General features: G+C 48.2%; 1 protein-coding gene across 1 annotated transcript in view; it reads right to left on the bottom strand.

Annotated features, from left to right (window-relative positions):
- LOC128419964 (cytosolic purine 5'-nucleotidase-like) overlaps positions 1 to 24789 on the bottom strand; it is a 50804-nt gene extending 26015 nt beyond the window's left edge. Inside the window, exons 1-4 of the mRNA XM_053401284.1 lie at positions 24299 to 24789; positions 12693 to 12766; positions 11030 to 11147; positions 10848 to 10943 (exon numbers count right to left, since the gene is read on the bottom strand). Of these exons, the coding sequence (XP_053257259.1) occupies positions 10848 to 10943; positions 11030 to 11147; positions 12693 to 12766; positions 24299 to 24405 (395 nt within the window). The 5' untranslated portion in view covers positions 24406 to 24789. The remainder of the gene's footprint in view (positions 1 to 10847; positions 10944 to 11029; positions 11148 to 12692; positions 12767 to 24298) is intronic.
- Between the last annotated feature and the right edge of the window lie 2317 nt (positions 24790 to 27106).

Below are 27106 nucleotides of genomic sequence, written 5' to 3'. Positions count from 1 at the left end.
TATCCACTTGCACTTTGACGTGCTTTTGAACTGCTAGGTTGGCAGGAGCAGGGACTGAGCAACGGGAGCTCACACCATCGTGGGGATTCGAACCACGACCTTCTGATCAGCAAGTCCTAGGTTCTGGGGTTTAACCCACAGCGCCACCCGTGTCCCTTATCATCATATATAATCACAGATAATAATGTAACATAATAAATAACATTCTCCTCCACGAATTTTTCTAAACCCCGCGACGGAAAATTAAATTATGTGTCGTGCGAACCTCCTGAACAGCCTGTCCGTCATTTGGCAGTGATGTACCTTAGGGTTCCGGTTAATCACTGACCTATGGGTCACTTGTCAACCATTTGGCATCAGGTGGACATTCTGCTCCTTGCTGAAAGCCGTGATGGGGACGGGGGGAGCCTTGTGTGGCCAGATGGTTCCCTGGCAGCTGTGCCTTACCTGCCCTGCACCTGCTATCACCTGATGCCAGGTGAGTCACAAGCTGGCTCTGGACCCACGGAAACCCTGTTCTGCTTTTAGAAGAGAAAGAGGGGGAAGTCTTCCCAGCCACTCTGTCCGTGCCATGGGGGTGGGGCAGCAGAAAGTCCTCCGCTTTGGCTGCCATCGCCTTTTTAAGTTTATTTATTTATTTCCATCCCACCTTTTTCCCTGTAGCACCGAGGGGCAGGGACTGACCCCCAAGATCACGCCCAGCGAGCTTCGTGACTCAGCGGGGAACTGAACCCTGGTCCCGCAGGTCACAATCCGACACTTTAACCACTGCACCACGCTGTCTCTTCCTGTTTCCCAGTGATCAGCTGGGCCTCCTTGCAGCCCAGCTTTCCCCAACTGACGGAGGCTCTGCCTGCATTCGGACCAACGTCTAATTTGGGGCCTCCCCATTTCTCTGCCAATTCCTTGCACCCCCAGCTGCCCAACCCTATCCTAGTTTAAGGCAAGAGGGATCTGTGCCCCGTGGCATCAGGAGGGACGCCAGAGCTGGTGCAATCCGGGGACAATAAGCCTGGCACTTAGGGAAGTATCCGCGCTATAGGAAAGGGAAAGTCATCTGGGCAGGATTTAGCATCGTGACAGCAGCTGGGAACTATCCCCCCCCCCAACTGCAGCCTCCCCCTCCTGCAAAAGCTATTCTCAGCCTGTTCCAGGGACAAAAACAGAGGGGGGCATCTCTGTGGGGAAAAGGAGAGCAGGGGCATCTTGCTGGCAGGGAGGGCAAAGAGGGCGCTGGTTCTGCTCTCAGAATGGCAGAGACCTTGAAATTAGCAGGGAAGGGGGCAAACTCAAAGGCAAAGCAACACGAATTACCGTATTTTTTGCTCTATAAGACTCACTTTTTCCCTCCTAAAAAGTAAGGGGAAATGTGTGTGTGTGTCTTATGGAGCGAATGCAGGCTGCGCAGCTATCCCAGAAGCCAGAACAGCAAGAGGGATGGCTGCTTTCACTGCGCAGAGATGCCTCTTGCTGTTCTGGCTTCTGGGATTCAGAATATATTTTTTTTCTTTTCCTCCTCCAAAAACTAGGTGCATCTTATGGTCTGGTGCATCTTATAGGGGGAAAATACAGTATCTGAACTGGCCGACCCTAGGAGAGGGGAGATATGGGGCCCAATCCTGCCTCCTGGATTGGGCAAATTCATGGCTACTGGCGGCCACCAGAGCTGTGTTCTGCCTCCTCCTGAATACCAGCAACACAAGAGCGGGGAGAGTTGCTCTTGCGTTCGAATCCTGCTTGCAGAATTCTGACTCCCTGGCTGGCCACTGTGAGAGCATGGTCCCTTTGGACACACCTCAAAGGGTGTGTCCATACTCAATAGGAGTATATAGGTGTGTCTATACTCAATAGGAGTATAGCATCTAGATCAAGGGAAGTAATAGTGCCACTGTATTCTGCTCTGGTCAGACCTCACCTGGAGTACTGTGTCCAATTCTGGGCACCACAGCTCAAGAAGGACACTGACAAACTGGAACGTGTCCAGAGGAGGGCAACCAAAATGGTCAAAGGCCTGGAAACGATGCCTTATGAGGAACGGCTAAGGGAGCTGGGCATGTTTAGCCTGGAGAAGAGGAGGCTAAGGGGTGATATGATAGCCATGTTCAAATATATAAAAGGATGTCACATAGAGGAGGGAGAAAGGTTGTTTTCTGCTGCTCCAGAGAAGCGGACACGGAGCAATGGATCCAAACTACAAGAAAGAAGATTCCACCTAAACATTAGGAAGAACTTCCTGACAGTAAGAGCTGTTCGACAGTGGAATTTGCTGCCAAGGAGTGTGGTGGAGTCTCCTTCTTTGGAGGTCTTTAAGCAGAGGCTTGACAACCATATGTCAGGAGTGCTCTGATGGTGTTTCCTGCTTGGCAGGGGGTTGGACTCGATGGCCCTTGTGGTCTCTTCCACCTCTATGATTCTATGATTCTATGATTCTATGGTTCTTGGTTCAGAGCAAGCAAATGCCCGGCTGGTGATTTGGATGCCCAGAGCTTGGGAAGCCCTGGGGAGACGGGGGGCAGGGAGTGACCTTGCCATGGGTCCCTTCTCCTTCCTGCCTGGCCCTGGGTGCAGTAGAGGGCAAAGAACCATCCCAGATATCAGAACAATGCAAGGCAGGAATGTGCTGGGGGGGGGAGGGGGGGAGGTTTCCAAGGGGCAAACTGAAGCTACCGCCAAGGTCATGCCAGCTGCTCCATCTGAGAAGGTGACTGCCAGCTCTGGCCCTGTAGGATAGGGTTGCCAGACACCCCCGTTTCCCGGGGACAGTCCCCGGTTTTGTGAATAAGTCCCTGGACAAATTCCGTCCCCGGATTTCATCTGATGTCCCCGGGAAACGCAGCAGCGGCAGTCTCAGCAGCCCAGAGCAGTTGGCTCTGGCTGGCTCCAGGAGCTGCTCAGAAGTCCCCATATGAAAAGCTGTGAAGGGAGGCTTCATGCTGCCTTTCGGAGCAGCCTCCCAGCTCCTACTTGCGTGCAAGCAGGAAGGAGCAGGGATCTCTCAGTTAGGCAACAGGAAGCCTCCCTTCCCAGCTGAGGAATCCCTGCCCCCTCCTGCTTGCACGCAAGTAAGAATGGGATTGGGGCTGCTCCAATGAGAAGGGAGATCCCTTCCCCCTCCTGCTTGCACGCAAGTAAGAATGGGATTGGGGCTGCTCCAATGAGAAGGGAGATCCCCTCCCCCTCCTGCTTGCACGCAAGTAAGAATGGGATCGGGGCTGCTCCAATGGGAAGGGAGATCCCTTCCCCCTCCTGCTTGCACGCAAGTAAGAATGGGATCGGGGCTGCTCCAATGGGAAGGGAGATCCCTTCCCCCTCCTGCTTGCACGCAAGTAAGAATGGGATCGGGGCTGCTGCAATGGGAAGGGAGATCCCTTCCCCCTCCTGCTTGCACGCAAGTAAGAATGGGATTGGGGCTGCTCCAATGGGAAGGGAGATCCCCTCCCCCTCCTGCTTGCACGCAAGTAAGAATGGGATTGGGGCTGCTCCAATGGGAAGGGAGATCCCCTCCCCCTCCTGCTTGCACGCAAGTAAGAATGGGATTGGGGCTGCTCCAATGGGAAGGGAGATCCCCTCCCCCTCCTGCTTGCACACAAGTAAGAATGGGATTGGGGCTGCTCCAATGGGACGGGAGATCCCCTCCCCCGCCTGCTTGCACGCAAGTAAGAATGGGATTGGGGCTGCTCCAATGAGAAGGGAGATCCCCTCCCCCTCCTGCTTGCACGCAAGTAAGAATGGGATTGGGGCTGCTCCAATGGGAAGGGAGATCCCCTCCCCCTCCTGCTTGCACGCAAGTAAGAATGGGATTGGGGCTGCTCCATTGAGAAAGGAGATCCCCTCCCCCTCCTGCTTGCACGCAAGTAAGAATGGGATTGGGGCTGCTCCGATGGGAAGGGAGATCCCCTCCCCCTCCTGCTTGCACGCAAGTAAGAATGGGATTGGGGCTGCTCCAATGGGAAGGGAGATCCCCTCCCCCTCCTGCTTGCACGCAAGTAAGAATGGGATTGGGGCTGCTCCAATGAGAAGGGAGATCCCCTCCCCCTCCTGCTTGCACGCAAGTAAGAATGGGATTGGGGCTGCTCCATTGAGAAAGGAGATCCCCTCCCCCTCCTGCTTGATCCCTTCCCCCTCCTGCTTGCACGCAAGTAAGAATGGGATTGGGGCTGCTCCAATGGGAAGGGAGATCCCCTCCCCCTCCTGCTTGCACGCAAGTAAGAATGGGATTGGGGCTGCTCCAATGAGAAAGGAGATCCCTTCCCCCTCCTGCTTGATCCCTTCCCCCTCCTGCTTGCACGCAAGTAAGAATGGGATTGGGGCTGCTCCAATGGGAAGGGAGATCCCCTCCCCCTCCTGCTTGCACACAAGTAAGAATGGGATTGGGGCTGCTCCAATGAGAAGGGAGATCCCCTCCCCCTCCTGCTTGCACGCAAGTAAGAATGGGATTGGGGCTGCTCCAATGGGAAGGGAGATCCCCTCCCCCTCCTGCTTGCACGCAAGTAAGAATGGGATTAGGGCTGCTCAGCCCTCCTTCTCCGCCTTCCCTGCCTGACCCACTGCGCACCACTTCCCCACCAACACCAAAGATCCAAGAACTCTGGGGCTGCCCAGGCTCATGGAGAAAGGAGATAGAAGCCTCGGAGGAAGGGGAAACATGGCGGTTGAGGTCAAGGCGCTGCAGCCATCGCTGCAGCATCAAGGTCCCAAACGTGTAGTAATTAATTAAATAAATAAATAATTAAAGTGTCCCAGGATTCATTGGAAAAAAATCTGGTGACCTTACTGTAGGAAAACCCACAGAGGGAAGGTTAAAGACATGTACAATCTGCTCTTGGAGTGGGACACCAAAGAGGAGCAGCTCAAATGCATTACAATAAAATGGGCGAAAGACGTGGGACATAATATATTAATGACAGGTTGGGAAAGGCTTTGGAAGACAGATATGAAATTCTCTACTGAAAGGAAGACCAAATCAGGAAGACCAAGTATTTCTTAAAAGACTGGAAGAAATTTGTAATAAAAGACCACTGTAAACAATTGACACCTGTAAAGCGAAATGAACTTTGGTTAATATGATATAATAGATTGATAAGAACCATTAATTTAGATATTCCCACCTTCCTACCCACAATTTTAATGGTTCTTATTCGTCTGAGTAGCACCGAGTTAAAAACAAAAGAAGAATGTAAATGGGTAAAATGGATGGTAACTGCAGCCAGACAGGTTATAGAGAGTAATTGGAAAAATGCAGAAGAGTTAGGGGTGAACCAATGGAGGAAAAAACTGAATAATATTATAATTTTAGAATATCTAACTGTGAAGATACACAGAATGAAAGGGTTTCAGGTCAGTGAGAAAGAGGAGAATTGGTTTGAGAAGATATTGAATTATTTGGGTAGGTTTGAACAATTTGGAGCAATTAAAATGTTAAAAGTTAAATAAACCTTGTGGATGGAGGAGTGTTAACGTATATAAAATTGTACATATGGTTGATTTGAATATGTTATTATTGATTATGTATACCCAATGTGGAAATCTGCCCAAAAACTTGCTCTGACCATAATGCAGTAAGGATGGAGATGAAGCAAATAACAACCGGCTCCTTCAGATGGAGGATGAATGACACCTTATTCAGAGATGAAGAAGTGTTTAAAAAGGCCAAAAAAACTTTGAGAGACTATTTTGAGATAAATATGACTACCAATGTTGAAAAAAGAGTAATCTGGGACGCAAGCAAAGCTGTTATGAGAGGGTTTTTGATACAACAGAACGCAATAAAGAAGAAAAGTCAAAATGAGAAAAAAGATAGAATTTTGGAGAAAATAAAAGAAGGGGAGAAGAAATTGAGAGTAAAACCAAAGTCGCAGGAGATTTTGAGAGAAATAAAACTTTATCAAGTACAATACATGGAATTGATGAACCAGGAAATAGAATGGAAAATTAAACAAATGAGACAAAAGACATTTGAATCAGTGAATAAATGTGGGAAACTGTTGGCTTGGCAAATGAAAAAAAGACAAAGATTAAATACCATTACAAATTTAGAAGTGGAAGGAAAGAACATACATAATCCAATTGAGATTAGAAATTGCTTCCAGAGATACTTCAAACAAATATATTCACAAGGGCCACAGAAAGAAATGGACATAGACCAATTTTTGAAGACAAATGGATTACAAAAAATCTCTCAAGAAAGTAAAGTAATGTTGAATTGTAAAATATCTGAACAGGAAGTAGAAGGTGCCATCCAAAATATGCAACTAGGCAAGTCTCCAGGACCGGATGGGCTGACTTCCAGATACTATAGATCTTTGAAGGAGTGGTTAGTACAACCGTTGAAGGAAGTCTGCAATGAAATTTTGGAAGGGAGAAGAGCACCAGAGTCGTGGAAAGAGACGTATATCACACTTATACCGAAAACAGAGACTGAAAAGACTCAACTTAAGAACTACCGTCCCATATCGTTACTAAATGTGGATTACAAAATTTTTGCTGACATTTTGGCCAAGAGATTGAAAAAAGTATTGATGGAAGAGATTCATAAGGACCAAGCGGGCTTCCTCCCGGGAAGACATTTGTCTGACAATTTGAGGAACATAATTGACATTTTGGAAAAGCTAGAAGTGAATATAAACACTAAAGCAGTTCTGATATTTGTGGACGCGGAGAAAGCCTTTGACAACAACTCTTGGAGTTTTATGAAAAAGAACCTACAGGGGATGGGGGTAGGCCAAGGTTTTGAAAACGGTATAGGTGCAATATACTCTGAACAAAAGGCTAAACTAATTGTAAATAATGTGGTGACAGAAGAATTTAAGATAGAAAAAGGGACACGACAGGGGTGCCCAATCTCCCCATTGCTTTTTATTTCGGTCCTGGAGGTCCTGCTGAACATGATTAGAAGGGACCGGCTGGTTAAAGGTATACAGGTCGGAGTCAAACAGTACAAATTAAGAGCATTTGCAGATGACTTAGTATTGACGTTACAGGAGCCAGAATCTAGTACAAAAAGGGTTTTAGAAATAATTCATGAATTTGGTCAAGTGGCAGGATTTAAACTGAACAAGTTAAAAACTAAGGTTCTAGAGAAAAATCTAACATCTATTGAAAAAGAGAGGTTTCAGAATAAGACGGGATTGAACGTGGTTAAGAAAGTGAAATACCTGGGGATAAACATGACAGCTAAAAATGGGAATTTATTTAAAGATAACTATGAAAAATGTTGGATGGAAGTGAAAAAAGATTTAGAAATCTGGTCAAATTTAAAGCTTTCCTTGTTGGGTCGAATTGCAGCTATAAAGATGAATGTATTGCCAAGAATGTTGTTTTTGTTTCAAACGTTACAAATTGTGGACAAGATGGATTGTTTCAAGAAGTGGCAGAAAGATATTTCTAGATTTGTCTGGCAGGGCAAGAAGCCCAGAATAAAATTTAAAATATTAACTGATGTAAAGGAAAGGGGTGGATTTGCCCTGCCAGACTTTAAACTTTACTATGAATCAGCAGCATTCTGCTGGTTGAAAGATTGGCTGCTACTTGAGAACACAGACATATTGGATTTAGAAGGTTTTAACAATGTTTTTGGATGGCATGCATATTTGTGGTACGACAAGGTTAAAGCACATAAAGCATTTAAAAACCATATTGTCAGGAAAGCATTGTTTAATGTTTGGATAAGATACAAGGACTTATTGGAAAATAAAACCCCAAGGTGGTTGTCACCAATGGAAGCAAAAGCTCAGAAAAAGCTCAATATGGAGGCCAAATGGCCGAAATATTGGGAAATTTTGGAACAAGAAGGAGATAGATTGAAACTGCAGAGTTTTGAGAAACTAAAAAACAAAGTGCGAGACTGGCTTCATTATTATCAGATAATGGAGGCATATAATTTGGATAAAAAAATTGGCTTCCAGGTGGAAAAATCAAAACTAGAAACAGAGCTGTTAGAACCTAAAACTAAGATTTTGTCAAAGATGTATAACTTGCTGTTGAAATGGAATACTCAGGATGAAACGGTGAAATCAGCTATGATTAAATGGGCACAAGATGTTGGACATAACATTATGTTTGCTGACTGGGAACAGTTATGGACCACAGGTATTAAGTTTATGGCATGTAATGCCTTAAGAGAGAATATTATGAAAATGATTTACAGGTGGTACATGACCCCAGTCAAGCTTGCAAAAATTTATCACCTGCCCGATAATAAATGTTGGAAATGTAAAGAAAATGAAGGTACATTTTTTCACCTTTGGTGGACGTGCCCAAGGATTAAGGCTTTCTGGGAAATGATTTATAATGAAATGAAAAAGGTATTTAAATATACCTTCCTGAAGAAACCAGAGGCCTTTCTCTTGGGCATGGTCGGCCAATTGGTGCCAAAGGAGGATAGAACTTTCTTTATGTATGCTACAACAGCAGCAAGAATACTCATTGCAAAATACTGGAAGACACAGGATCTACCCCCTCTGGAAGAATGGCAGATGAAGGTGATGGATTATATGGGATTGGCAGAAATGACTAGCAGAATCTGAGACAGGGAGAAGAGTCAGCGGAAGACGACTGGAAGAAATTTAAAGACAATTTACAGAAATATTGTAAAATTAATGAATGTTAGAATGATGTCGGATAGAAACTAAATGGTTTCCAGCTGTAATGCTTTAAGAGAACATGGGGGGGGGGAAGGTTTAGAAATAGGTTAAAATTTATTGATAAGGATTTGCTGAACTAATAATTGGAATTGGAATACAAAAAAGGGAGGTATGAGGAGGTCTGGGGGAAAAGTTAATGAAAAACAAGTAAGGAAATGTAAAGGGAATTGGGGTTGCTCGTGCGTAAGGGTGCTGCAGCTCTAGGCAACGTTGTCTGGCTAAACCTTTCCCTGGCTGGACAGCCCTTTCTCCGTGGCTGTCTCAGTCACTGGCAGAATCCGTCAGTGGGCATTTCCTGAACTTCTTCCAACATAAAAGCTCTTTGACGCCAAGTCTCCTCCTAGCCTCCCTGCGCGGAAGTCTTCTGCGCAGAGTGGGCGTGGCCAGCGGAGGTCCTGGGCTCTCCCCGCTGGTCTCTGTGGAAGAGTCTTGGAGCCATCTCTCCTTCCCTGCTCCCCTTTCTTCCTGGTGTCACGCCGATTTCCTTCCCCAAAGGAAGTGTTCTCTCTCTCCCTGCTGGTCCCTTCTCCTGCATCGTTGGGGAGCCTTACCTCCACTCTTGGCTCCGATGGCAGTTCCCTGACAGGAAACTTCATGTGTTTTTTAACTACTTTTATTTTTGTATTTTTGTTATTTCTTCTTTTTTTCTTTTTTTGATTTTTATTGTATTTTTACTGAAAACTTTAATAAATATTCTTTATAAAAAAAATAAAAAAATTGTACATATGGTTGATTTGAATATGTTATTATTGATTATGTATACCCAATGTATCAGCCGCCTTGGGGGGGGGTTCACTGTTTGTGGTTTGTTTGTTGGTAAAAAATAAAGAAAATTTTAAAAATAAACATTAGATAGATAGATGATGATAGATAGATAGATAGATAGATAGATAGATAGATGATAGATAGATAGATAGAGATAGATGATGATAGATAGATAGATGATAGATAGATAGATAGATAGATGATAGATAGATAGATAGATAGATGATAGATAGATAGATAGATATAGATATAGATATAGATATAGATATAGATATAGATATAGATATAGATATAGATATAGATTGGTAACGGTAAAAGATGCAGGAAAAAAGTTTACATTTTTGGAAATGGAACCCATGAAGGGAGGGAAGGAGGTCCGAAGGTTCGTAAGGACCTTCTTTGCTTTTATGTTTTGGAATCACAGAATCAGAAGGGACCCACAAAGGTCATTCAGTCCAACCCCCTGCAATTCAGGAACCACAGCTAAAGAATCCCTGCAGATGGCCACCCAGCATCTTCGTAAAAACATCCAGTGAAGGAAAGTCTATCCGTCTGTGAGCCAGTGTGGTGTAGTGGTTAAGAGCGGTGGACTCGTAATCTGGTGAACCGGGTTCGCTTCCCCGCTCCTCCACATGCAGCTGCTGGGTGACCTTGGGCCAGTCACACTTCTCTGAAGTCTCTCAGCCTCACTCACCTCACAGAGTGTTTGTTGTGGGGGAGGAAGGGAAAGGAGAATGTGAGCCGTTTTGAGACTCCTTAGGGTAGTGATAAAGCGGGATATCAAATCCAAACTCTTCTTCTTCTTCTGCTGTGTGTGTGTGTCCCCCCGCCCCCCATCCCAAGAGACATAATAGGACCTTCTCCTTGTGGCTTCCCAGGGCTGACTGTTTCTCCTGGGGGAGCAGCAGAAGCCCACAGCTGGTGGGGACTGTAGAGTAAATATAATAATAATAATAATTTATTATTTATACCCCGCCCACCTGGCTGAGTTTCCCCAGCCACTCTGGGCGGCTCCCAATCGAGTGTTAAAAACAATACAGCATCAAATATTAAAAACTTCCCTAAACAGGGCTGCCTTCAGATGTCTTTTAAAGATAAGATAGCTGCTTATTTCCTTCACATCTGAAGGGAGGGCGTTCCACAGGGCGGGCGCCACCACCGAGAAGGCCCTCTGCCTGGTTCCCTGTAACCTCACATCTCGCAATGAGGGAACCGCCAGAAGACCCTCGGCGATGGACCTCAGTGTCGGGGCTGAACAATGGGGGTGGAGACGCTCCTTCAGGTATACAGGACCGAGGCCATTTAGGGCTTTAAAAATCAGCACCAACACTTTGAATTGTGCTTGGAAACGTACTGGGAGCCAATGCAAGTCTCTCAGGACCGGTGTTATGTGGTCCCTGGTGTTATGTGGTCCTGCTTCTGTTGGAGGACATCACCTACCCTTTGAGAAAGCGGAAGCCGTGGGCACAGACCAGCAGGTTCCCGTGGGAGTCCACCTTCAGCAAATTCCCGTACATGGCGTCAAATACGAGGCCCCTGAGGAAGAGGAGAGGGCGGGTGAGGAGGGTGGGTCCTTTCCCCCTGGCCACCTCTGGGCTGCCAAGGCATCGCTGCTCCCTTACCTGGTGGGAAAAGTGGGGTCATATCTATACTCCAGGATCTCGTGGGGGTAGCCAATGGACACCAGGCGCTCCAGCAGCAGCTCAAAAGCCAGCTCCTCGTAGTCCGGAGATTTGTACACTGCAGAGGCAAAAAGCAGTTTGGGGAGCAGTGCAGGATTTACAGATAAGCTAAACAAGCTATAGCTTAGGGCCCCACGCTCTTGGGGGGCCCCCAAAAAATTTAAAGGGAAAAAAACCCTGGATGTACATTTCCAAAATATAAGATAAAAAACAAATAAAATAAAACCTACATACAGCAACAGTGTGTATTTCACTATTAATATACTTCTTCTTGATTGTATTTCAGTTCAACAATTACTTTGATAAAATACATACAGTGGTACCTCGCAAGACGAAATTAATTCGTTCCGCGAGTTTTTTCTTCTTGCGAGTTTTTTGTCTTGCGAAGCACGGTTTCCCATAGGAATGCATTGAAAATCAATCAATGTGTTCCTATGGAAACCGCCTTCAGACCAGGTCCGGGGACAGTGTGTCCCCCGACCTCTTCTGAAGGCTGGGGGGGAGGGGACAAGGGCTTTTCTTCCCACCGCCAGCCTTCAGAAGAAAAGCCCTTCTCCCCACCTCCCGCCCCGCAAGACTTCTCCGCTGTCCCGGGGCCATTTTAAAATGCTGGCGGGCGGCAGCGAAGCCCTCCTGTCCCTGGAGCTTGCGGGGCGGGAGGTGGGGAGAAGGGCTTTTCTTCTGAAGGCTGGCGGTGGGAAGAAATGTCCACGCCAATACAACAAGATTGGAATGCAATGAAACGTGTTTTAGGATACTTTAAAGGAACCATTCATTATAAGCCTGGACGTTTTTCTGCTAAGTATGTTAGTTGCATTTGTTATGTCAGGCCTGGATATGTTTGCTAAATAAAGCAAACTTCCAGTTGCACTTCTGTATTTCTCAATATCCTCAAATTCTTTTTCATCATCTTGCTTTGGATATTCTAGAGGCATTGGAGTAGCAACTGGATTCTACTTTTATTCTGTGTCATGGAATTATGAACAAGCCTAAACAATTATTATTTTTTAGTCTATCGCTATTTTAACTTAATGTCTTCAATTATTGTTAATTTTCTTAGTGTTGTGTTTTGTTTGTTTGAGGGCTTCTTTGGAAACCGCTTCAATGTTTTCTACAGTCAAGCGGTGCAAAAATTTTATGAAATAATAAATAAACAAACAAGCAAATTTTAGAAAGCAATCAAAATGAAGTATTTATGCAATGTGGACAAGAACTGCAACCAGGTGCCCTTGGGAGCACCCAAGCTGGGCTAACTTTCGCCTGTTGCTTGTATACTCAAAGGTAGACTGCCCCTGAACAGGGAGGAACCATTTAGTATTAGTATTTGATATAAGAAAAAAAATGGGGGGTTGGCTTTGACAGCCCAACTCCCCCAAGGACTCGGTATATCCCCTTTATTAGTTGCTCTTTCACAAAAATAGCTCAAAGTGATTCAGAAAGGAAACATTAAAATAAAGTATAAAAACAAGAGTTTTTAGCCATCATGGGGCACAACTTTTATCACCTGGTTCCTCAGCTTAAAATGCCCAGGGGTCTGTTCCCCGTCTCCTTTGTGTCACATGGAAGATGGAGCAAGCTTGTTTTCTGGTGGCCTCTTACTTACTTGCGAGAGTGTAGTCCATGTCAAAGCCGAAACATTTTATCTTTTCCAGCGCCAGACTCCGGTTCACAAAGATCCTGAAAAGGAGAGGCCGTGTCATGAGGTTCCCAAGAGCCACAATCTGCCCCCTGACTTGCCGGCAATTTGGGTGTCCGATCTTATTGGCTGTGCTTTCTCTGGAAAGGACCTAGGAAACTGCGATGCAATGTCATGGAAGGATTTCTACCCAAACCCTCTTTCGAAAGGTACATACACTCCACTCTCTGCCTTCACTGGTGTAGAGTCCTTTTGAAACTGAGAAAGCCCAACCATCTTCCAGTTACTCCAAGTCACACTTGGAGGTCATTTGGCTACGGAGAGCCCTGAGTTCTGAGTGTAAATTGTAGATCGGGGTTGGACTAGATGGCCCAATCTTCCTGGAAGACCCCCATGCATCTAATTTCTTCAGGTTTCCATTTTTTTCACAGCACCTGTTGCACACCCAGGGACGCGGGTGGCGCTGTGGGTTAAACCACAGAGGCTAGGACTTGCCGATCAGAAGGTCGGCGCTCGGTCCCTGCTCCTGCCCACCTAGCAGTTCGAAAGCACATCAAAGTGCAAGTAGATAAATAGGTACCACTCCGGCGGGAAGGTAAAGGGCGTTTCCGTGCGCTGCTCTGGTTCGCCAGAAGCGGCTTAGTCATGCTGGCCACATGACCCGGAAGCTATACGCCGGCTCCCTCGGCCAATAAAGCGAGATGAGCGCCGCAACCCCAGAGTCGGCCACGACTGGACCTAACGGTCAGGGGTCCCTTTACCTTTACCTTATTGGCTGCTGATCCTGGGTGGCTCTGTGTGATGAGCCTCACAGAATCGTTGATGCACAGAGAGGGAGGGAGCTGGCCTGGAGGGCACCAAGCGTAGCTGTGTAACATTAGCAGGGCTCCTGGGCAGGCTGTGTCAACAAGTTTCCCATTACAGGGATTTATGAGCTATGAAACTCAGCCTTCCCTGTTTAACACGCGCACGCACACATCCCACTTGAACCTAACATTCACCGAAAGATTCCTCAATGCGAGATCTCGAGACCCAGACCAGCAAAGGAGTTTTTAATACATCCGCTAGCCCTTATACACGCACAGCCTTCCAGAAAAGGCGGGCTCCTCTCTCCCACCCACATTCCCTGACACTGAGTGAGGATCACAGAGGGTTCTGCCACAGGCATCCTAGGCATTTTCTAATTATGTTTTATGATACTGAGAATCATTACTGGAGCTCTGCAATTGCCCAACTGTTGCTTCCAAAGGCACCTAGGCAAAACGTTGCTCTTCTCTTTCCCCCCCCCCCCGGGGTCTCCCCACTGCGCGGAAGGCATAGCTGTCAACTTACAGCAACCAGCAACCTTTGAAATAAGGGATCAGCAGCCAAAATAAGGGATTTTCCAGGCACAGGTAGGTTCGACTTCTGAGCCCCTCCAAGCCAAAGACAGAAAGCCCAGCCAGCAGCCAAACGAAGCCTCAAGCGGTGGTTCCCACAGCGCAGCAACCCGGCAAAGGGGATGCAGCAAGGAAAACCACCATCACCTCTCCACTGGGAAGGGCATAGGATGTCAATCAAATCAACCAAAAGCCTGGTTAAAAAGGAATGTTTTTGCCTGGTGCCTAAAGGTGTATCATGAAGGTGCCAGGCGACCTTTCCTGGGGAGAGCATTCCACAGCTGGGGAGCCACTGCAGAGAAGGCCCCGTTCTCGTGTTGCCACCATCTGGACCTCTCAAGCAGGAGGCACACAAAGGAGAGTTTCAGAAGATGATCTCAGGGGGACCAGGTAGGTTCATATGGGAAGAAGTGGTCCTTCTTGTCCTTAATCAGGATGAGTGCCCAATAATCACAGTATCTGGAAGTCCCTGTGGCTTGTTTGGGGGCCAAGTTGCTGCAGCTGGCTGGGTCAATATTCCCGGGGTGGCAAAGGTCATTTTCTTGAAAGGGAAAAGGCCATCCACTCATCAGCATCCCTCTTGGTGAGATCACCCCTTCCCACGCCACCCTGCTGTGGGCTTCGGGTCCTGCCAACTACCTCCTGGGTTCCTTGAGGAGAAGAACAGCCTGCTAGATCAAGCCAATGACCCATCTATTCTAGCATCCTGTTCTCTCAGTGGCCAACCTGTGGGAAACCAGCTTGCAGGATTCAAGCACAAGAACACTTAATGACTACTAGGCCTAGAACTTGACCTCTCCTCACTACTATCTGTCTTTCCAGGACTCACCTTCTGCAAAAGTTAGTTCAGGCCCTGGGGTGTGTCCAACATCCTGCATTGTGAAGACTGATGCAAGTAACTCATTCAGCGTCTCTGCAATTTCCTTATCCTCCTTTGACTCCCTTGTCATCCAACTGCCTCTCTAGATGGTTTCCTGCTGCTAATATATTTGAAGAGCTTCTGGTCGATGGTCTTAATGTTTTCAGCAATGTGTTCCCTGAAGTCTTTTTTGAGCATCCCTAACTGCTGTGGGACGTGGTGGCGCTGTGGTCTAAACCACAGAGCCTAGGGCTTGCCAATCAGAAGGTTGGCAGTTTGAATCCCCGCGACGGGGTGAGCTCCCATTGTTCAGTCCCTGCTCCTGCCAACCTAGCAGTTTGAAAGCACGTCAAAAGTGCTAATAGATAAATAGGTACCGCTCTGGCGGGAAGGTGCGCTGTTCTGGTTCGCCAGAAGCGGCTTAGCTGGCGACATGACCCGGAAGCTGTACGCCGGCTCCCTCGGCCAATAAAGCGAGATGAGCACCACAACCCCAGAGTTGGTCACGACTGGACCTAATGGTCAGGGGTCCCTTTCCTTTTAACTGCTATGGGACGCGTGTGGCGCTGTGGTCTAAACCACAGAGCCTAGGGCTTGCTGATCAAAAGGTCGATGGTTCGAATCCCCGCGATGGGGTGAGCTCCCGTTGAAAGCACATCAAAGTGCAAGTAGATAAATAGATACCACTCCGGCAGGAAGGTAAATGGCATTTCCATGCGCTGCTCTGTTTCACCAGAAGCGGCTTAGTCATGCTGGCCACATGACCCTGAAGCTGTACGCCAGCTCCCTCGGCCAGTATAAAGTGAGATGAGCGCCGCAACCCCAGAGTCATCCGCGACTGGACCTAATGGTCAGGGGTCCCTTTACCTAACTGCTTAAATTCCTACCCCACCCCTTCATAAGCTGAAACCAACCCTGCCTTTGCGAAAGGGCTTCCCACCCTCACCATGAGGTCTAGAAACTAATCTTCCTTGCTAACAAAACGCCCAGGCAGATCTCACACTCACATTCTTCCAAAGGAGCTTCCAAGTTCTACATTAAATGCAATGTGGCCTAGTTGGAAGACTCCAAGCAGATTCCTTGAATGAGGAAGGGAAGGAGGGAGGGAGCTGACCGCTTTGTAGGGAAGGAGTCAGTGCCTGCCAGAGGCTGCTTGCCAGCTCCTTAACTGGGGAGTCGCAGCCACGTCCAAGGCACAAAGCCTGCCATTAAGGCCCTGTGGCCAGCCACAAAATGCTAGTAGTGAAGAATCGTAGAATCGTAGCATTGGAAAGAAGTGCAATAAAAAAAAATAGGTCTTATATATATAATAAATGTTCATAAATGTACAACCAAGCACGTACATAGATATCATAGCTGTCAACTTTTCCCTTTTCTTGAGAGGAATCCTATTCGGAATAAGGGAATTTCCCTTAAAAATAGGGAAACGTTGACAGCTATGATAGATATGTGGACCACATGTACATAGATCAGATACACCGCCCTGAAACCATTTTGACTCCCAAACTGACCAAATGTTTTCTCTGCAAGGAGGGAGGGGGTGAGGGAACCTTCCCATTGTGTCAGGAATTGGGTAATCACCATCTCAAAGGAATGGCCAGACTACCAGGAAAGGCAATCAGATAAGGCATTATCAGATAACCTGGCAGACAGGAAAAACAACAACATTCAAATTTCTGTTGTAGACCGCCTTTTCTGTGATGTAGGGATGATCTTTGTGGGGGGTGGTCTTGGGTTACACCCCTTCTGTGATGTATGTATGATGTATGGAGGGGTGGTCTTGGGCTCCAGGGCAGGGAATTTAAAATGTCTATATAAGGGCAGGCACACCTTGGTTCTGGGTCCTCTTCCTCTCCTGCGTGTGTGGGGAGCATCCTGTTGCAACAGTTCAATAAAGATCAGGCTTACTAGCTGCTTTGCTTCTCAATAGTCTCTGGTTGGCCTGTGTTATTTTCTCCTACTGATAGGGAACCCACTTGAGGACTCTATATGGGCTCTTGGATACCCCATCAGGGAAGAAGGGCAGATATTGTTTACAACAGGACCCAAGAAGTCATCAAGTCCAACCCATGGGAATGCAGCGATTCGTCCTGTCCACCCTGTCCCAGGGAGGTGTTAGCAGAAAGGCCTTGGGCTGCCAAGGGAGGGCCCTGACCTCAGCGCGTGCGTCAGAGCCTTGCATCATAAGTGGTGACTTTAGCTTCCCTATCAGAGTTTGGAAAGGGTCCCCTGGCCGCTGCCCCCAGCGCTGACTGCTGTAATGGCCTCAGGCAGTGCCCACACAGGAGGGCAACCTTTCCTCCCTTGGGGACCGATCCCTCTCTTGCCAAAACAAGGTCCACCAGGAGAGGCCAAGAAGGAGGTGTGTAGCCAGAAGCCTTCCTGGTAGGATGAGCAGAGGCGCCGGGCAAAGGTGAGAGACCCTCCTGTTTGCTTTGAGCCAGTGCAAATAGCCCTGACTCTGGCAAGACACCACTTTGCCTGCGGCTCCCAGAGCTGACCCTGCAATTTCCATGGCTCACGCTTACATAAGAACATCAGAAGATACTGATAGTGGGATTCTGGGAGAGTGGGATTCTGGGAAAATATCTATAACAAACTGAAAAAGATGTTTACATTGTCATTTGGGGGAAAAACCAGAATCCTTTCTCCTAGGTATCATGTCAGAGGAAATAAAAAGAATGGTCAGACCAACATTTACCATATTTTTTGCTCTATAAGACTCACTTTTTCCCTCCTAAAAAGTAAGGGGAAATGTGTGTGCGTCTTATGGAGCGAATGCAGGCTGCGCAGCTATCCCAGAAGCCAGAACAGCAACAGGAATCGCTGCTTTTGCTGCGCAGCGATCCCTCTTGTTGTTCTGGCTTCTGAGATTCAGAATATTTTTTTTCTTGTTTTCCTCCTCCAAAAACTAGGTGCGTCTTATGGTCTGGTGTGTGTCTTACAGAGCGAAAAATACGGTATGTATGCAACTATGCCGGCAAGGTTATTGATTGCTAAAAATTGGAAAAGCAGCAGCGTCCCAATGAAAACAGACTGGTTATCTAAAATGATGGAATACTTCCATATTGCCAAACTAACAGGGAGGATAAGAGAAGATATGGTGCAAAAAGTGAATAAGGAGTGGGCTATCTTTAAGGAATACATCAAAATTTATGTGGAAAAAGTAGAATTTCTGACAGATATTGAATGAATCCAGAAAATGATTAGAGTGAAAGGAGAGTAAAGTCAAGATAGAAGAAGAGATTAAAGAAATAATGAAATGCAAGCTAGTTGGAAAAATAAAGTAGCGTAACAAGAACAGCTGGAAATCAAGCCACTTGGTGGGTGTCTGTGTGGGGTAGGAGTGTAGGTACAGTGGTACCTCAGGTTAAGTACTTAATTCGTTCTGGAGGTCCGTACTTAACCTGAAACTGTTCTTAACCTGAAGCACCACTTTAGCTAATGGGGCCTTCTGCTGCCGGTGTGACGCCGGAGCACGATTTCTGTTCTCATCCTGAAGCAAAGTTCTTAACCTGAAGTACTATTTCTGGGTTAGTGGAGTCTGTAACCTGAAGCGTATGTAACCTGAGGTACCACTGTATGTTGAAATGTACAGTATAGGTAGGTATTATATAGAGTAATGTAGGTATGTTTTATGTAATGAAAATAAGGTAGCGTGTTGTGTACGTGTATTGTGTAAATGTATATGTATGTGTTTTATATGTTAATAATATTTTTTTTAAAAAAAGAACATCAGAAGAGGTTGCTGGATCAGGCCAAAGCTCACATCCTGTTCTCACAGTGGCCACCCAGTGGGAAACCTGCATGCAGGAATCGAATACAGGAGCGCTCTCCCCTCCTGTGGTTTGCAACAACTGGCTTTCAGAAGCATTGCTGCCTCTGACTGTGGAGGCCAACATGGCTAGTAGCCCTCGATAGCTCTCTCTCCTCCATGAATTTGTCTTACCTCCTTTTAAAGCAACAAGAAGTTGCTTTATACTGAATTAGACCCTTGGTCCATCTAGCGCAATACAGTCTACACTGACCTACATTGGCTCCCAGTACGTTTCCGAGCACAATTCAAAGTGTTGGTTCTAACCTTTAAAGCCCTAAATGGCCTCGGTCCTGTGTACCTGAAGGAGCGTCTCCACCCCCATCGTTCTGCCCAGACACTGAGGGCCAGCTCTGAGGGCCTTCTGGTGGTTCCCTCCCTGCGAGAAGCAAAGCTACAGGGAACCAGGCAGAGGGCCTTCTCGGTGGTGGCGCCTGCCCTGTGGAACGGCCTCCCACCAAATGTGAGAGAACAACAACTAGCAGACTTTTAGAAGACATCTGAAGGCTGTCCTGGAAGTTTTTAATGTGTGACATTTTAATGTATTTGTAATCTTTGTTGGAAGCCGCCCAGAGTGGCTGGAGAAACCCAGCCAGATGGGTGGGGTACAAATAAATTATTATTATTATTATTATTATTATTATTATTATTATTATTATTAGTGCTGTGGGTTAAACCACAGAGCCTAGGACTTGCCGATCAGAAGGTTGGCGGTTCGAATCCCGGCGATGGGTGAGCTCCCATTGCTCGGTCCCTGCTCCTGCCAACCTAGCAGTTCAAAAGCACGTCAAAGTGCAAGTAGATAAATAGCTACCGCTCTGGCGGGAAGGTAAACGGCATTTCCGTGCGCTGCTCTGGTTCGCCACATGACCCGGAAGCTGTATGCCGGCTCCCTCGGCCAATAAAGCGAGATGAGCGCCGCAACCCCAGAGTCGGTCATGACTGGACCTAATGGTCAGGGGTCTTTTTTTTTATCATCATCATCATCATCCCAGAGGCATCATTCGCCCACGGAGCTTGTAGCCAGGGCTGCTGCATTAAACAGCTGCGCAAGCCTTTGGGAGGCAGAGACGCTAGACGGCATCCAAGGAGGGAGGGAAGGAAAGAGGGACAGACGCCAGTGTTGCCCTCGGCACCCCTGACCGTCATTCAAGGCATCCCAGGGTGCCCCAACACACTGGTTGAAAGCCACTGGCATAGGGGATTTGCTCCATCCCCTCAATCATTTGGGTGTCCCCTTTCTGAAACATTTCCAACCTGCAATATCGATTTGGAGGTGAGGTGGCTAGAATCGTACACAGTATTGCAAATCTGGTCACACCGTAGATTTGTACAACAGCCTAAACCACAGAGCCTAGGACTTGCCGATCAGAAGGCCGGCGGTTTGAATCCCCGTGACGGGATGAGCTCCCGTTGCTCGGTCCCTGCTCCTGCCAACCTAGCAGTTCGAAAGCACATCAAAGTGCAAGTAGATAAATAGGTACCGCTCCGGCGGGAAGGTAAACGGCATTTCCGTGCACTGCTCTGGTTCACCAGAAGCGGCTTAGTCATGCTGGCCACATGACCCGGAAGCTGTACGCCGGCTCCCTCGGCCAATAGAGCGAAATGAGCGCCGCAACCCCAGAGTCGGTCACGACTGGACCTAATGGTCAGGGGTCCCTTTACCTTTACCTAGAGTTGGACGGGAGGGACGTGGGTGGCGCTGTGGGTTAAACCACAGAGCCTAGGACTTGCCTTTCGAATCCCCGCAACGGGGTGAGCTCCTGTTGCCCGGTCCCTGCTCCTGCCAACCTAGCAGTTCAAAAACACCTCAAAGTGCAAGTAGATAAATAGGTACCGCTCCGGCAGGAAGGTAAACGCGTTTCTGTGCACTGCTCTGGTTCGCCAGAAGCGGCTTAGTCATGCTGGCCACATGACCCGGAAGCTGTACGCTGGCTCCCTCGGCCAATAAAGCGAGATGAGCGCTGCAACCCCAGAGTCGTCCACGACTGGACCTAGTGGTCAGGGGTCCCTTTACCTAAAGTTGGAAGGGACCCCCAGGGTCACCTGGTCAAAAGTAGGAAGCTGGCAGTGCCCCATTATGCGCTGATGGACCAGGCCCCCTGCAGGCAGCCACGGGTGCAACAGGGAAGCAGGAAAAGCCCCAAAGGCAGGTTCTCTCCCACCCTCCTTGCCAACAGGAGGTGAGCGGAATCTGAAGGAAGCGAGGAATGAGCCGTCAAGTTCCCAAGCTCCCCTGACCCAGATCTGAACCAAACCCCTCTTGGAATGCAGATGAGACTGATGGGGTTCCTTACTGGCAGTTGAAAGGAGATGTCACATGGCAGATAAAGATGATGGATTTTTCTGGAGCTGGCCGACCTGCCTGGAAGACTCCGCGACCAGGAGGAGGAGGAGTACCAGGAAGAATAGAAGAAATTTAAAGACTATTTAGCTAAATATGTCAAGATAACTTAATTGGAAAAGCTTGCAAATATTAGATAGGCTTAGGATTGAAATATGTAAGGATAAGATTTAAGATGTTTAAAGCTAAATTAGAAAGAACGAAAGATGTTAAGTGATCGAGTGAATTTTTTGAGAAAATTGATTTTGGAAAACTGTTAAAATGATATACAGTGGTACCTCAGGTTAAGTACTTAATTCGTTCTGGAGGTCCGTACTTAACCTGAAACAGTTCTTAACCTGAAGCACCACTTTAGCTAATGGGGCCTCCCGTTGCTGCCGCGCCGCCGGAGCACAATTTCTGTTCTCATCCTGAAGGAAAGTTCTTAACCTGAAGCACTATTTCTGGGTTAGCGGAGTCTGTAACCTGAAGCGTATGTAACCTGAGGTACCACTGTATAATGAAATTCAATCAAGGGGATTTGAGGAAGTCACTTAACAATGTTACCAAGATTGAAACAGGATGTATGTATGTTTGTATGTGTGTTTGTTTTTGAATTTTTGGGAAATTAATTTAAAAAAATTGGGGGGAAAAGAAAGAAAGGAGATGTCACAAGGACCCAGTGACACCTTTGCCACAGAAGGGCTTCAGGAGGGATCTTTTGACACCCCCACCTAGGCTGCATATTCAGCCGCCAGTGCCGGGAGGAGGGACCCTTGTTGTTGACAGACAGCATGGCCTAGTGGTTAGAGTGTTGGACTAGGACCCAGGAGACCAAGGTGCAACTCCCCACTCAGCCACAGAGCCCGCTGGATGTGACCTTGGGCCAGTCCCTTACTGCCTCTCAGCCTAACCTACCTCACAGGGTTGTTGTGGGGGATTAAACGCCCCCCTGAGGAAGCAAGAAGAAATTCCGACGAAGGAAGAATGGCGGATGAAAATAATGGACTATGCAGAATTGGACAAAATGACAGAAAGGATTCGAAACCTGCGGGACCAGAGATTTACAGAAGATTTGAAGAAGTATATGAGCTATTTGAAGAGCGATTGTAACTGACAAATGACGCTAGTAGGACTAAAAGAAGTTTTGTAAGGAGGAATATATGAAGTGCTACGAAGTAGATAAAGAACAGAGATATTGGTTATGAGTTTGAAATGTAACAGGGGAAATAAGAAATGTATACTAAGAGATTAGATTGGAAAATTTTCAGACAGGACTGATGGAAGTCAAAAAAATTTGAATAAGATGTAAAAATATGTTTAATTACTGTTGAAAATGGTATGTTAAAAAAAACTAATAAAAATTTATATTAAAAAATAAATAGATGCCCCCTTGAGCTCTGTGGAGAAAAAGGTGGGATAAAAATAAAATAAGAAAAATTAAAATAAACAACAACAACAATACAGGAGCACCCCAAAGGAAAAGACCTTCCCCTCCTATCTCCCCCACCTTGAGATTCTGGGCCTGCAATGCTGTTTGGCAGTTCAGGACTGACCGCCCTCCAGGGACACCCCATTCCCCCCCCCGCCTTCCTGGCCTTTGGGTTCTCTGCTTTCAGGGCAGCTTCCCTGCTGACATTGTCCTTGGAGAAGGGGGAGCGTGTAGTCCTGGCCCCAAAGAGCCAGCAGAAGGAGAAAGCAAGGAAAGGCCTTGCCAGGAGAGGAGGAGGAGGACTGTGGGGGGGGAGACAATACAAGTTATTAGAGCAGAAAGCGCTTTTGAGATGGAAATGAGCCCTGAAGTGGAAGAGAAGCCAATTTGGATGCAGCAAAGCTTCGTTCTCTGACCAGGAAGGGCCTGCTCCTCGCCCGTCTCCAGTAACATTTATTTCATTTTTACCCTAAAGGTAAAGGTAAAGGTACCCCTGCCCGTACGGGCCAGTCGTGTCCGACTCTAGGGTTGTGCGCTCATCTCACTCTAGAGGCCAGGAGCCAGCGCTGTCTGCAGACACTTCTGGGTCACGTGGCCAGCGTGACAAAGCTGCTCTGGTGAGCCAGCACCAGCGCAGCACACGGAAACGCCGTTTACCTTCCCGCTATAAAGCGGTACCTATTTATCTACTTGCACTTGACGTGCTTTCGAACTGCTAGGTGGGCAGGAGCTGGGATTCAAACCACCGACCTTGCGATCAGCAAGTCCTAGGCACTGAGGTTTTACCCACAGCGCCACCCGCGTCCCTTCATTTTTACCCTACTTGATTGTAAAGGAGAAACCTCCAAGCGGTTCACGAAAGAGATCAAACAATAAAATTATCGGCAAGAAAAATTAGAAATAATAATTTAAGACATCCATAACATTAAAATGGCAATGGACTAAAAACCGATTAAGACTAGCATCCGCTTTCTGAACACCTGGGTAGGCTTGCCCTAACGAAAATGATTTTAGCAGGCAACCGAAAGAGTGCAGTCAAGAGGCAGGGAGTTCCAAAGTGAGCGTGCTGTCTCCCTAAAATCTAGAGTATTTAAGTCTTATGTGGCAGAGTCAGTTCCACTGATGGAAGCAGTCGAATTAGACGTTTATGGGGCGAGCTGATCTTGCAGGTAAACTGGTTAAGTAACAGGTAACAAGGCTGTTAAGTAACAGCTTGAATTTGGCCAGGGATTATATCAGCAACCATTGCAAATCTCCGAGTGCAGGTGGAGGAGGCCGGAGCTGCACTGCTCCCCTCAATAATCCACTTTCTTCATTGTCCCCCTCCCCCCGCACCATATTCAGCTGAAGAGAGACATATTCCCCCACCCCTGCTCAACAAGCCCCACATCCTTAAAGGGGACCAGAGGAACTCCCTGCCACTGGATAAACAAACATCACAGCCGCTGCCAAGTGATCGCACTCGAAAACACTCCCTTGCCCCATACGCTCAGAGGGGGAGCTCGCTGCCCCCTTTTCCCGCCCCCCAACTCCGCAGAGCAGCTGGCAGCAGCCTGAGAGTGGCGGACTCTCCTTCCTTGGCTGCAAAGCTTGGCTGGCCATCTGCCCGGGGAGTCTTGAGCTGTGATTGCTGCCTTGCAAGGGGGTTGGACTGGATGACCGCTGGGGTCCCCCTTCCAGCTCTCCGGATGCCGCCCGGCATGCTCTCCCTAGGTCTGGAGGTAGCAGCGCCTCCCCACGCCCCGATGGCCCGGCTGCCCCCTTACCGGTGATGGTAGTCCCGCTTGACGGGGGCGCGCGTCTCGGGGGCGCTCAGCTCGGCGCGGGGCTCCATGGCTCCGTCGGCGGGCTCCCTGGCGATGCTGCCCATCATCTGACAGCGGCTGGCGCGGAGGAGGAGGAGGCGAGGAGGCGGCCTGCTCCCTTTTACCCGGGAGATAGGCTATCAGCCCGGCCCAGCTGATGGCCCTCCTCCTCCCGCCCCCCGCCAGCCCATAGCCTCCCGGCCCCCCCTGCTGTGCCTGGGCTTGGAGGGCTGCCCCGCTCGCTCAGGCTGGCCAGCGCCCCCGCCTCCCCGCCACGACTGCGCTCCCCTGCCGGGGACTTTGCTCCTCCTGCCGGTGCGTATTTTTAGCCTCTCCCCCCACCAAACACAAACACCAGCTCCCCGTCCTCTTCTTGCTCCCAGGCAGCCATCCCAGCTGCTGGCGGACCCCTCCCGGACCTGATTGGGGTGGAGAGAGTGGGGCGGGCGAGGGGAGGGGGGAGAGAGAAGGGGTGGGATCCGGCAAAGGGCTCTCTGCAAGATGCGCGCATTTGCAGCTCGCCGGAGACGCTTTCCAGAAGCGCGCCAGGCGCTCTCGAACACACACACGCCGGACCTCTCCCTCTCTCGTTCCTCGCAATTTCATGCCAGCGATCCTGGGATCAAAAGCGATCTATACACCATAAACCTATGGCGCGACCGCATTGGGAAGGCTGCACGCGGTTCTCGCGGCCAAAGGAATGTGAGAGAGTTGGGACAGGCTCGGAAAAGGGCAACCAAAACGGTCAAGGGGCTGGAGCGACTCTCCTGAAAGGTTGCAGCGTTTGGGGCATTTTAGGTTAGAGAAAAGGAGAGGCATTCCTGCATTGCAGAGGGTTGGACTAGATGACCCTTGGGGTCCCTTCCAGCTCTACCACTCTTCTATGCCATGGGTAGGCAATCTAAGGCCCGGAGGCCAGATCTGGCCCAATCGCCTTCTTAATCCGCCCGTGGACGGTCCGGGAATCAGCATGTTTTTACATGAATAGGATGTGTCCTTTTATTTAAAATGCATCTCTGGGTTATTTGTGAGGCCTGCCTGGTGTTTTTACATGAGTAGAAAGTCTGCTTTCATTTAAAATGCATCTCTGGGTTATTTGTGGGGCATAGGAATTTGTTCATTCCCTCCACCCAATATAGTCCGGCCCCCCACAAGGTCTGAGGGACAGTGGACCGGCCCCCTGCTGGAAAAGTTTGCTGACCCCTGTTCTATGCAGTTACATGATAAAAAGGTAAAGGGACCCCTGACCATTAGGTCCAGTTGTGGACGACTCTGGGGTTGCAGCGCTCATCTCGCTTTATTGGCCGAGGGAGCCGACGTACAGCTTCCGGGTCATGTGGCCAGCATGACTAAGCCGCTTCTGGCAAAGCAGAGCAGCGCACGGAAACACTGTTTACCTTCCCAACGGAGTGGTACCTATTTATCTACTTGCACTTTGACGTGCTTTCAAACTGCTAGGTAGAGACCGAGCAATGGGAACTCACCCCGTCGCGGGGATTCGAACTGCCGACCTTCTGATCGGCAAGTCCTAGGCTCAGTGGTTTAACCCACAGCGCCACCCGTGTCCCAAGTGACATGATAGACATTAATAAAATTGTGCAGGGCATGGCGAGAGTGGAGAGAGTTTTTCTCCCTCTCTCAAAACACTAGAACTCTTGGACATCCAGTGAAGCTGAAGGTTCAGGACAGATAAAAGAAGAGACTTTTTCATGCAGCACAAAATTCAACTGTGGAACTCCCTCCCCCAGTAAGCAATGGGGACCTTAAATGGCTTGAAAAGAGGGTTAGACAAGTTCATGGTGAGGCCTCGGCTCTGCCTTCACAGCTGAAGGCAGCAAGGCTTCTGGACACCAGCTGCTGGAAACCACAAGAGGGGAGAAGGTTGGCCACTGTGAGAACAGGATGCTGGACTAGGCTGGCCTGATCCAGGAGGCTGTTTCTATGTCCTTATGGGAAGCCAGGGACCAGGCTTAAGACATTCCTGGAATCTACCAGGAACGAACCCTGCTGCAGATACACAAACAAATCGGCCATTTATTTCCTCTGTTGTTGGCCGCCGGGACCATATAACACTGGTCTTGAAAGACCTACATTGGCTCCCAGTACGTTTCCAAGCACAATTCAAAGTATGGTGTAGACCTTTAAAGCCTTAAACGGCCTCGGTCCAGTATACCTGAAGGAGCGTCTCCACCCCCATTGTTCTGCCCAGACGCTGAGGTCCAGAGCCAAGGGCCTTCTGGCAGTTCCCTCATTGCAAGAAGCAAAGCTACAGGGGACCAAGCAGAGGGCCTTCTCAGTAGTGGCGGCTCACCCTGTGGAACGCCCTCCCACCAGATGTCAAAGAGATAAACAACTACCTGACATTCAGAAGACATCTTAAGGCAGCCCTGTTCAGGGAAGTTTTTAATGTGTGACATTTTAATGTATTTTAAATCTTTGTTGGAAGCCGCCCAGAGTGGCTGGGGAAACCCAGTCGGATGGACAGGGTACAAATAAATTATTATTATTATTATTATTATTATTATTATTATTATTATTATTATTCTGATAGAGTTCACCATCAGGGATGAAGTCAAACTGTTGGAAGTGTTACAGCACCTGTTGTGGCTGTAGAGGCCGATGGAGGAGAGACATGTTTTGTTGCAGCTGGGCGTCCGGTTGTGCTGCTGTAGATGTACCACAATGCTTGTTCTCTCTGCACTCTTTCCAGCGACCGTGCCTCCTTTGGTCACTTGCTATGGTTGCACCAAGATGATTGTGTCCCTTCCA

Source organism: Podarcis raffonei, chromosome 8 (genome assembly GCF_027172205.1).
Source record: "Podarcis raffonei isolate rPodRaf1 chromosome 8, rPodRaf1.pri, whole genome shotgun sequence".
In the NCBI taxonomy this organism is placed as follows: domain Eukaryota; kingdom Metazoa; phylum Chordata; class Lepidosauria; order Squamata; family Lacertidae; genus Podarcis; species Podarcis raffonei.
The sequence above is the reverse complement of the archived record's forward strand: the minus strand, read 5'-3'. Positions and strand labels throughout refer to the sequence as shown.